General features: G+C 33.6%; 3 protein-coding genes across 4 annotated transcripts; 1 reads left to right on the top strand and 2 right to left on the bottom strand.

Moving 5' to 3' along the window:
- Positions 1-1,957: 1,957 nt before the first annotated feature.
- LOC107015402 lies at positions 1,958-3,740 on the top strand. The gene is made up of 4 exons (XM_015215656.1): positions 1,958-2,343; positions 2,730-2,788; positions 3,214-3,331; positions 3,422-3,740. Exons 1-4 carry the CDS (start codon positions 2,126-2,128, stop codon positions 3,498-3,500), a joined length of 474 nt encoding a protein of 157 aa, XP_015071142.1. The 5' UTR covers positions 1,958-2,125; the 3' UTR covers positions 3,501-3,740.
- A 1,003-nt stretch (positions 3,741-4,743) lies between these two features.
- On the bottom strand, positions 4,744-5,952 carry LOC107014800 (uncharacterized protein At4g14100-like). Its single transcript, XM_015214887.2, has 2 exons — positions 5,371-5,952; positions 4,744-5,075 (listed from the first exon to the last, which is right to left on the bottom strand). The coding sequence occupies exons 1-2, from the start codon at positions 5,933-5,935 to the stop codon at positions 4,882-4,884; spliced, it is 759 nt and encodes a 252-aa protein (XP_015070373.1). The 5' UTR covers positions 5,936-5,952; the 3' UTR covers positions 4,744-4,881.
- Positions 5,953-6,135: 183 nt separating this feature from the next.
- Positions 6,136-11,161, bottom strand: LOC107014801 (succinate dehydrogenase assembly factor 2, mitochondrial). 2 transcript variants are annotated; one of them, XM_015214888.2, is made up of 5 exons: positions 10,884-11,161; positions 10,703-10,807; positions 10,463-10,589; positions 6,693-6,761; positions 6,136-6,607 (listed from the first exon to the last, which is right to left on the bottom strand). In XM_015214888.2, exons 1-5 carry the CDS (start codon positions 10,988-10,990, stop codon positions 6,461-6,463), a joined length of 555 nt encoding a protein of 184 aa, XP_015070374.1. In that variant the 5' UTR covers positions 10,991-11,161; the 3' UTR covers positions 6,136-6,460. The 2 variants fall into 2 exon arrangements, with proteins under 2 accessions (XP_015070374.1, XP_027771056.1); XM_027915255.1 differs by lacking the exon at positions 10,703-10,807 and having other exon boundaries at positions 10,884-11,110.
- Positions 11,162-11,512: the final 351 nt, after the last annotated feature.

Below are 11,512 nucleotides of genomic sequence, written 5' to 3'. Positions count from 1 at the left end.
TATAATATATTGAGATATTAGGAAATTAATATAGGATATAGCAAATAATTCTTATTTTTGTGAACATAAATCTGATGGTATCTCACATTCACAAACCAAAACATCCTCTTCATCGGTAGAAACATTGGTGCATATGCCCTTCGAATACTTGACACATCCCTCATCACAATATACTTGTGCTCCGCAGACTATCAGTGACGGAATCAAAAAATTTATATGTTAAAAAAAATAAAAATAAATAAGAGTTTGAATTATAAATACATAACTACAATGCTCAAAAATGTGACAAGTTATTTTTTGTTGTTGTTATAAATAAAAAATAATAACAATCACTGCTGTGGGTACGTTTATTTATTTAATTATGATTTTTCTATTCTATATTAACTGAATTTGTATGATGATACACGTATATATTTAATTATGATTTTTCTATTCTATATTAACTGAATTTGTATGATGATACACGTATATGAAAGAAAAAAAGTTAAGAACATTACTTCATAAGTGTCTCCTAAAATTCAATAAATGAAAGGCCAAATATGAAATAAAAAATTCAGATATTTATCTTAAACTTTGAACACAATCATTTTGAATAATAAAAGAAGTCTAAAAAATTCTGTTGATATGAAATAAAGTGAATAACAAATAGAATATTTGAGCTCAAAGTAGTATTAAGAATTTAATGATTAAACCAGTGAAATTTAAATCATTTAGATCTATGTTTTTTACTATATATATTTTTTTAAAAAAGTACTTGATGCAATCGCGACAATAACAAAGAAGATCAAAAAAAATTTTGAGGATAATATGTCATATTTTTTTAGTCAATAATGAAAAAGCAGAGAGTAATGTATGTAGTACTATATATATGATTTGTGATTTTTTTTTATATACATTCTTCATGTTCATATACAAGTTAGGCTAATGCTAAAGCCCAAATGTCTTAATTAAAAATTTTAATTTGGACATATCTTTAAAGTGAGAGATAATAATAATAGTCCAAATATAATATTTCCAAAAATGATATTAATAATTTATTAATTTATTAAAAATGGAGAAATTTATATTTATTAGACATTTTTTTAATTGTAGTATTATTTATATTTCTACTAAAATCTTCATTTAGACATAATATCAATATTCCAATCTGATATCCCAATATAAAATATTGCCATTATTTATTTATTTTTAGGATAGCTATGTGAGTGTGGCAGATATATTATTATTCTCCAAAAGAAATACAAATACCTGAAAAGTAAAATTTTCAGCTTCATTATTTTTATTAGTTATTACCGTGTACATATGATTTTTTTATTTCCATTAATAACATTTTTTCTTTTTATAATTTATATTTTAAATATTAATAATTAAATTTCGTCATCGAAAATAACAACATTTTATTGATCGACCACTTTCGATAAAAAGAAGGGACGAGAAGATAAGAAAAAGGGTCCAAAAAGTGAGTGGCAAAGGTATTGAGTGGGGAGCATCACAGCCACGCGTTCGCACCACGAGCGTGTGTTTAGCCTAGTCGTAAATAAAGTGGATCTAAAAATATAAGGTTTAATATTTAATTTTAGCAGAAATAAAAATATTACGCAAGTCTTCACGCATATGCTTTTGTATAAAAATAACAAATATTATGTAAAATTAATTGAGATTCAGTACAAATAGATTGGAACACCAAAATCATAAAATAAAATAAAAGGCTCAAAATAAAACTTTCATAAAAATCTCATTTATACCATTAGTTAAAAGTTTGAATCATTTTTTTAATAATGATTTTGCAAAATCATTTTTGACACGTGACCAATTATAATTCTTTTCTTAAACAGTAATAACATAAATGGGCCAAATCTTTTCTAAAAATTCGATTTCATATTTGAGCCATTTTTTTCCGAAAATAAACAACGACAGCCACGCGTTCCACGTACAGTTTTGTAGATAGTTGTAGGGATTATGTACAAGGGAAACGCAAATTTTACCACTGAAACATCACCACCCACTTATTTTCAATCTTCTTCTACTACTTGTTTCTTCGTTTGGGCATTTTATCAAACAGATAGCGAGCAGCAGAAACTGCAAAGGGAGTCGAGCTAGAAGAAAGGGCAATTTTGTATAAGCAATGGCCCTGCAAGTACCCACTAGAATTCCAGCTAATTTAGCCCCAAATGGTGGCCTCAGACAGGCACCAAATGGTTTAGCCCTAAAATCTTCATTTTTTTCTCCATCAGTTCATCTCTTGCTCCCTCCTCCATCATTCTCTAGAGCATCTCCTGCTACTGCCCCGAAAATCTCCATGCGCGTTACCTCCAAGCAAGCCTTTATTTGCCGGGATTGCGGGTAAATCTTCTTTTACTAAGAATCCCTGAGTTCTTTCTACTTCCTTTTGTTATGTGAATTCAAGATCCAATATATACCATCAAGCTATCTCTAGTAGTACTACTTGTGGTTGTTATAATGAAATGTTATTTTGGAGAACACAACATGAAAACTAGACAGTTTTAGTGAAATGTTATTATAGAATGACGGTTATAGAGAGGTCTGACTGTATTTTATATTATTATAAGATGTATATACTACACTTCAATTGATCAATTGAACTAACAGAATTAGTCTAAATTGGCTGATTGCTACTTTCTGGATTTGTAGTAGTCAAGGACTCTTTTTCTTTCTTTATGTGTTGCTTACATAATCTGATATGTTTGTGATAAATATGATGCGCGCAGGTATATTTACAATGACAAAACTCCTTTTGAGAAATTACCTGACAAATACTTCTGTCCAGGTATGTTATTTTTATAATAATCGACGTTATAATTGAATGTGAAGATCAGTAATTCAGTATCTGACATTATCTTGATTGTATTTGTGCAAAATAGTGAAGCTTGTTGTCGCAATTAGTTACCAATATCCTGCCAACTAGCTTTGTGACCGTTAATCCCTTATCCGGTGGTTCACTATTTTTTGCCCAATTTTTCTGTTCTTGGTATAGCAATCTGGTGTCAGCCTAACTAATCCGAATCCACTTCGTGTAGAAACCTCTCCCTACGAGAGGTTTCTCCATTTCCAGGTCTCAAACCCGAGACCTCTAGTTAAGGAGAGAGATCCCATTATCCCACCACATTCCTTGATGTTAACTGTTAGCTATGATCTTGAGATTGCAAGTTGCGATTTAGATTTCTTAGACTTCAATTTGATTTGTGAATTCAGTATGTGGAGCTCCAAAAAGAAGATTCAGGGCGTATGAACCTAAAGTAACCAAAGATGCTAATTCCACTGATGTTCGTAAGGCCCGGAAAGAACAGTTAAAGAGAGATGAGGCTGTTGGGTAACTTCTATCTTTCATACTTGCTCTTCTCTCTATCAGTTAAGTTAATTAATTTGAATTCAAATCAACGATGATTCTCCGTTGGTGTAGGAACATACTGCCTATTGCTATTGGAGTTGGAGTTGTTGCACTTGCTGCTTTATACTTCTATGTCAACAACACCTCCTAGATTCAAGTGGACACAATAACAATGTCATCATCTTCTGTTTAACACATCAAGGAGATTGTTAAATTTTGTGTTGGAGTTCTTCTATGTATAATTGTTTATTCTATCCATTCATTCTATATATTCCACTTCTATAGTGATGGAAATATGAAATTGCTAATTTGTCTTTGTTTAAACAAACTGTTGTATGCAAAAGAAGACCTGAAAAGTATTGAGTCTGAATCAGTCTTTAAGTATGCTAAATATACAGATGTCATGGTATGATTAGAATACTATTTGTTAACAACATATGATCTCATAAGTAATGTCTGGGAGGATAGCGTGAACACAAACTCTACGCTTGTCTAATATGAGGTAGACAGATTGTTTTCTATAGAACTTTGCGTCAAATAATTCAAATCTCTTGCATATGAATTCCTCAAATGCTAAATGGAATGGCCAATTACTCTTTGTTATTCTCAGAACATCAATTCTATCACGTTTTCAAAAGACCTCTCAATTTCAACTGCACTCTTTTGGTAACGCAAGTGGGGGCAATGGTATTATGATGTTGAATGGTCCGTTTATTAAAAAGAAAAAAGATGTCACTATACTAATTGTCTTTCATCACATCATTACTACTTTGCTAAGAAAAAAAACAAACTCAATGTCATAATAGAAGTAAGTCGAATTCTCTTAAGAGTTGAGACGACAAAAAATGAAAGCACTTGTAGAAGTCTTTATGTGTGGCCAAAGCAACATCACTAGTCATAGAAGAAAAGAAAAAATTGAAATTTACAATGAATTCTAAAAAATTAATATGTATCAATATCCACGAAAAAAGATAATCCATGAATGAATATTGACACGTCAAAAATAAATTATAAACCTGGTAAGACGTATAGACTCACAAAATTTCAGGTCAAAGAGAAGTTCACGAAAATCAACATGCATATTTACATTTTTTTTTAAAAACTCATTCGTGATGACTTAGTCGCCGCGAATACACATATTTGTTGCCTAAGTTGGCAACTTTTCTGCCGCAAATATTAATATTAGTTGCCAATAAATATGTTTTCATAGTTACTTTTGTGCTCCTAATATTAACATTAATAGTATGTATTAGCAGCAACTTTAGTCACCACTAACAGCTATACTAGTTGCTGCAATAAGTGAGTATTGAGCATCAATAGTTCGCGCAAATGCCGCAAGCTTTATCCTTAGATTATGTAAATTTACTAATTAATCATGGTTCTAAGTTGATTGCTATTTTTTTTTTTGTGTAGATATATATCGTTCATTTATTGGCTTGGTATAAACATGAATACAGATAAGTTGTTACCAGTTCGTGCTATGGTTCAAAGGAACAACATCATGAAGAACAAACATGGAAATGCAACAAGAATTAGAGCAGTAAAGAAACATCCATAGCTGCTCCCATGAGTCTACCAATGGAAACATCATTATCAGTAACCAACCTAACAGGAGATGATATCTCTTCTTCTTCTTTTGCCTCTTTGAAACAGTAAACAGGGGCTTGCCAATTTGGATCCTCTAGCACTTTTCCTACTTCAAATGTCATTACATGTGCAATCATACCTACACCAACCCAAAATTTTTTCGTTAATAACTCTTGTTATGTCTCACCAAAAGGATGCAATTTACCCCAAATGTTCAAATACATTTGAGAAAAAAAAGTTATATACACCGAACGTACGAGCAAACTCTACACAAATCATTGAAATTTACTGAATTTACAATGTTCATATGAGTAAATTTCATTCACACAGTTTATGACACGAAAATTATTTTTTTCTGTTTTGCCAAATTTTTTTATAAGTAAATTTCACAATGTACTCTAAAAACTTCAAACACTTCTAGTTTAAGTCATTACCTGTGTAAAAAGCCCAGTAAACAGGTCTCTTAGTAACAACATCTTCGTAGTAGGTGATGAAATCAACTTTTTCCCAGACATTGCAAAGAAATCCATCCATATATCTCTGTCCCAGATAATTTCCGTCTTGTAGCCAAGTGGGTCTAAGGAGTCCCACCGGAAAATGCATGACCCTGCACTCTTTGTTACCGTCCAAAGTGTAGTAGAACGAAGTGTGGTTATTCCATTCCAAATCATAAAGGAGTTTACCCAATTGATTTTGGATAATGTTGAAGTTCCGGCCGTTAGGGTAATCGTACCACAAATCAACGATTTGAAGATTCCCCTTGCTGTTGTTCATAAAGAGAACCGAATGAAATTGCTCCGGCCATATAGTAGGTATTGGGTCGCCGGATTCTGAAGCAATGCTGACGGTGAAGCACAGGGAAGACGCCGCGAAGAGGATGAGAAGTAGAGCGGAAATTGTAATGGATTTCCCTGAAATCAACATTTTTATTTCTCTTACTACAAAGGGGGAGATAGAGGATATCCCTGTTTGTTTCGACTTTACCTTTTGTTGGCTCATATTAAAAAAAAAAAAAAGGTAGATAAGGTAGCAATAATTTGGGTGATATATAAAAAAAAAGAAACGTATACAATAGATCCTTATGATCCGATCTTTCCTTGAACCCAACACTTAATGACCTAAAATTGCCCCTTTTTAACTACTTATACGAATCGGCAAACACCACAGGAAATCAAGCTATTATAATATTACAATAATAGTTATGTAGCAATCAAGCTATTATAATGTTCCAATACTAGTTATGTAGCAATCAAGCTATTATAATGTTCCAGTGATAGTTATGAAGCAATTACATGAGCTAACCAAAGAAATGCTTTTACATCAAAGGTTTTATCATAGGCTAGCAATAAGAATATGGGTGCAGGTAAGGCTAGCACTCAGCATCTAACATCACATTACTGAGGTCTTATTCAAACAGAACTGAGATCCTATTATTTATTGAGTAAAAAGCATACATAGTAATAACGAGTCCTTATACAAGACTACAAATCAGTTCTTCTTTGACACCTTCAAGCAGAAAAATAACTACTGGTTCCCAGCTATAGGTGCATCACGGCCTCTCTTGATATCATCCCACCCTCTCACCCAAGGTTTTCCTGGAACAGCACGAGTCTCGGGAGAAGTATGATTGTTAAGGTTGTTCATAACCTTTTCATGCACAGCAGAAAACACCTACACCACAAGTACACATCAGATGAATTATATGTTCAAATAAAACAATCGAATGAAGTATCATTCTACAAGGTTCAAGGCTCACAGGATTTGTGCTTATTGCATCTGGGGGTTGCTCCTGACCAGTCAGCCACTTCCACAAATCTGGATTCTCCTACAGATATAAATAGAATAAACTGAATAAGACGGCTCTAGTTAATGTTCACAAAGGAGATTTGACCAGTTACGACCATTCAACTGCATCTAAACAGATTATTTGTGTTTGTTTTTCTTCATTATTTTGTTGGAGGAGGGAGTGGGGCAAAGCAAAGAGGGTTGAGAAAGATATTAACTGATGGAAAAGGATGAGAAAACCATCATCGGGAGAATCAGAGAGAATACAATTTGTAAACATTGCATTTCAAATTATGGCATTTGAAAAAAAATTGTAACTTATATATTCTGATGATTGTTAATATCAAGTCAGTGTGGTGCATATATTCTATGATTGCTGAATATATCAGACTGGACTGGTCACATTCTAATCCCCAACCAACCTTCCCACCTCTTAATCTAATCCTTTTTCTCCTGCCTCACTTTTTGTATGCCTTAATCTTACACTCCTTTAACTTCTTGGTTTTCCTTTACCCAACATGTTTCCGAGTTCCCTGGCGTGAAGGGGGAGGATTTTGTGTCCAAATTCAGCCACAAAAAATAAGTAGGAACTCATACATCCAACTACCCAATTATTACATGCTATAAGGGATATGCATAACATAATATTTACTCTCTTAATTAGGGGTGAGTGGGGGATAGGCAGAGTAGGAACACAAAAAGAAGCAAATACTGACATGGTACAGTACTTTCTAACAAAGATTAAGCCCAATGCTGACTAAGCAGTTAAAAGTACCAGTAAAAGTTTATGCAGGGGAGGGCCGACTATCGTTTACTAAAAATTAAAAACACCAAGAAGCAAGACACTCATGTTAGCCCAAGGCATTAGCTCAAATAGTCAAGGATCCACCGCCCTCACATTCAGGAAAAAAAGTAATAATAAGAAATAAAGAAGGTGGACATGTTATCCTATAAAACAAAGTAGACGCACAAACAGTAAAATTGCCAATACTGAACTTTATGAAATTACTGCACAATTCCGTTCACAGTCTACTCAAGTAAAAAAAAAATCGAAACTTGCTAATCAATATACATCCTATGAGCACGGTAAAAATGAGAGTAAATGGCTAAAAGTATACCTTCACTATACCCCAAACCCAACCCACATGATTCTATATTCACGTTAAACAAAAAACATCCCAAACAATCCTAAAAAGTAGTAAGTTACATCCTCCAGTTAGTTTTGGTTAAAAAAAAAGTAATGATCTCATAATGTGCATGTTTAGATAAGCTGTTAAATCAGTTTTAAACCCATATAATTTGACCTTGGTGCTTCTCTGTTCTGCTGCTACTTTCTTAGAAGTTTGCAAAGCTTAATTTTTCAACCACGAACCAACAAAAAAATGCCTACTCTTCAGACAAGAATGTAATTTTATCAATGACCAAGGAACTGCTAGCAAACAACAAAAAAATCGATGAAAGTCAATCATTTGATCCCAAGTCGAACATGAAGAAGTTATAACCACTGGGTTCATATAGAGGGTAAGATAGTGCCAATTTATTTGCAGGATGATCTGACGGGAGTAGGAAAGGGAAAAGACAGTGAGAACTGCAGACACCTATTGTGGCAGACTCCAACCAGTACAACTAGGCTATTACAAGTCTTGGTTAACATCGGGTTGATTCTTAATGTACGCAGATATATTCTAAATAAGCTTTATATATTTTGATGATTGTTAATATCAAGTCAATGTGGTGCATATATTCTATGATTGCTGAATATATTAGACTGGACTGGTCACATTCTAATCCTCAACCAACCTTCCCACCTCTTAATCTAATCCTTTTTCTCCTGACTCCTTTTTGTATGCCTTAATCTTACACTCCTTAACTTCTTGGTTTCCCTTTACCCAACATGTTTCTGAGTTCCCTGGGGTGAAGGGGGAGGATTTTGAGTCCAAACTCGGCCACAAAAAATAAGTAGGAACTCATACATCCAACTACCCAATTCTTACATGTTATAAGGGATATGCATAACATAATGTTTTACTCTCTTAATATGGGGTGAGTGGGGGGATGGGCAAAGTAGGAACACAAAAAGAAGCAAATACTCACATGGTACAGTACTTTCCTTCGTAAGTAATAGTAATAAGAAAGATTAAGCCCAATGCTGACTAAGCAGTTAAAAGCACAAGTAAAAGTTTATGCAGGGAAGGCCGACTATCGTTTGCTAAAACTAAAACACCAAGAAGCAAGACACTCATGTTAGCCCAAGGCATTAGCTCAAATAGTCAAGGATCCACCTCCCCAAAATTATGCTTGCTCCTCCTAAACCCTGAAGCCAAGCTTACCCTTCTTCTGACTTAATCCTACCGCCCTCACATTCAAGAAACAAAGTAATATAGAAATACTAAAGAAAGTGGACATGTTATCCAATAAAATAAAATGATGCACAAACAGTAAAATCGCCAATACTGAACTTGATGAAATTACTGCAGAATTCTGTTCAATCTACTCAAGTAAAAAATAAAAATCAAAACTTTCTAATCAATATACATCCTTTGAGCACAGTCAAATGAGAGTCAATGGCCAAAAGTATCCCTTAACTATATCCCAAACTCCCAACCCACATCATTCTATATTCATGTTAAACAAAAAACATCCCAAACAATCCTAAAGTAGTAGGTTACAACCTCCAGTTAGTTTCGGTTAAAAAAAAAGTAATGATCTCATAATGAGCATGTTTAGATAAGCTGTTAAATCAGTTTTAAACCCATATAATTTGACCTTGGTGCTGTACTCTGTTCTGCTTCTACTTCCTCAGAAGTTTGCAAAGCTTAATTTTTCAACCACGAACCAACAAAGAAATGTCTACTCTTCAGAACAAGAATGTAATTCATCAATGACCAAGGAACTGCTAGCAAGCAACAAAAAAATCGATGAAAGTCATATCATTTGATCCCAAGTCGAACATGAAGAAGTTATTACCACTGGGGTTCAATACAGAGAGTAAGAAAGGGCCAATTTATTTGCAGGAGTCTTAGTCTCTGATGCGACGGGACTAGGAAAGGGAAAAGAAGGTGAGAACTGCAGACACCTGTTGTGGCAGACTCCAACCAGTACAAGTAGGCTATTATAAGTCTTGATTAACATCGGGTTGATTCTTAATGTTCGCAGAAGCTTGCCTGATTTCCCTTTAAGAGACAATTTACATGACATATACAAGGTTCAATTCGGAGAAAATGCCATTCTTTGTTTAATTGTATTCAGATTTAATCATCTAGTTTTATGAAGATCAAGCTTGAAAACTCGACCACCAGTTTGAGCATGTGTGAAACTGAGCTGCAGAATTTTCTCAAAGAAAAACTGAGCTGCAGAATGTGGTTTATTTGAGCTTAAATTGAGGCACAACGTATTTAAATCTAAAGAAGTCAGCAATGGCAGATTGATGACATTGAGGATCTACTGATGGAGGATTTTCGATCTATTTTGTTCTTCTTTGCTGGAGACGAGAGCCATCGCTGACAATTCCACATCTTTGTCAAACTTTAGGGTTAAGGTTTAATAGAAGATGTCAGGCTAACAATAACATAGCAGAAAATTTCTAGATTATTCACTTCAAATCAAGATCATAGAACTCCTACTACGAGCTAGAGCAGCAAAAGTTATGATATCTAATTATTGACATACACCATGATAAAATCCATATGAGAACGCGAAAACATAAAAATAATTATAATGAAAAAATATAAAAAGAGTTACCAGGTCAAGGACATGAACAAGGGACTTAATTCCATTTTCATCCATGGATTGTATATGTTCCTCCACCCATTTTCCAAGAACAAGGTCTAGCTCCAGGTAACCTCTCTGTTTACTACGATAAATAAGCCTATATACATAACAAAATAAAAACACCAATAAGATATCATGAACCAGTCCGCCGCCCGGAGGATCATATAACCCAGAGTCTCAAATATCGAAAAAGAAAAAACTCAAATCCACCTGTTAAACAAACGTCTTTTGCTCTCTTCGTCGGAAAGATCGATTTTCATCGGCGATGAAGTCTCATTAGAAGAAATAAAACGCGAAAATGTTCCAGCTAAAGGCCTAATTGAGCATACAAAAAGATATTTTTCAACACATAACAAACATACAGTGGGTAAGACGAGGTAGATTTCTGTACCTGTAGAGATTGTGAGACTGGAGTGTGGAGGTTGCAACAGATGCTGTTTTAGAGGAATTGATGATTCGAGGAATGGTGAAGAGAAGTGCCCTTCGCAAATTCGCCATTTTTTCTCTGCAGCGAGCAACTAATTAATCTCTATTGAGAATCAATGGAAACTCCAAATTTGATCTCGATTGGGGTTTAACAGGTGGTTTTTGCCTAATGGCGTGGCGTTGTAACATCCACTATACCCGTCCGTGAACACTTTCTTTATTCGGGTATAATTCAACCCGAAGTTGATCCCAAATTAAACAGAACAAAAAAAGTAAAAATAGTCGATTTTTGGTTTATAAATGTACTCATTTTTAATTTTATTCTTCGAATAGATTGGTCTTAAATTTTTATTTTTAATTATCATACATTTATTTACAAGAATACAAATTTTATACGGCACGAGATAATTTGTAAAATATTATAATATAAAAATATAAATTTATGTTATGTATATATGACATAACATTGCAGATCATTACTTTTACCTCTATTTTCATATTATAATATTTCACGAACCATAAAAGTAAATAAAAAATTTGAGACAATAAATAACTTATTAAAGAAAACTATTAATTTGTTAAAACAAGGCCGGC

This window comes from Solanum pennellii, chromosome 3, assembly GCF_001406875.1.
Source record: "Solanum pennellii chromosome 3, SPENNV200".
NCBI lineage: Eukaryota > Viridiplantae > Streptophyta > Magnoliopsida > Solanales > Solanaceae > Solanum > Solanum pennellii.
The sequence above is the reverse complement of the archived record's forward strand: the minus strand, read 5'-3'. Positions and strand labels throughout refer to the sequence as shown.

Bases quoted from the DNA above. Each gene is read 5' to 3' on its own strand.
- LOC107015402 (XM_015215656.1), top strand. From the start codon at position 2,126: ATGGCCCTGCAAGTACCCACTAGAATTCCAGCTAATTTAGCCCCAAAT. The intron at 2,344-2,729 runs GTAAATCTTCTT...TGATGCGCGCAG, and splicing joins TTTATTTGCCGGGATTGCGG to GTATATTTACAATGACAAAA. The intron at 2,789-3,213 runs GTATGTTATTTT...TTGTGAATTCAG, and splicing joins TGACAAATACTTCTGTCCAG to TATGTGGAGCTCCAAAAAGA.
- LOC107014800 (XM_015214887.2), bottom strand. From the start codon at position 5,935: ATGAGCCAACAAAAGGTAAAGTCGAAACAAACAGGGATATCCTCTATC. The intron at 5,076-5,370 runs GTAATGACTTAA...GGGTTGGTGTAG, and splicing joins TTACTGGGCTTTTTACACAG to GTATGATTGCACATGTAATG.
- LOC107014801 (XM_015214888.2), bottom strand. From the start codon at position 10,990: ATGGCGAATTTGCGAAGGGCACTTCTCTTCACCATTCCTCGAATCATC. The intron at 10,808-10,883 runs GTACAGAAATCT...ATGCTCAATTAG, and splicing joins CAGTCTCACAATCTCTACAG to GCCTTTAGCTGGAACATTTT. The intron at 6,608-6,692 runs GTGAGCCTTGAA...CTTGTGGTGTAG, and splicing joins ATGCAATAAGCACAAATCCT to GTGTTTTCTGCTGTGCATGA.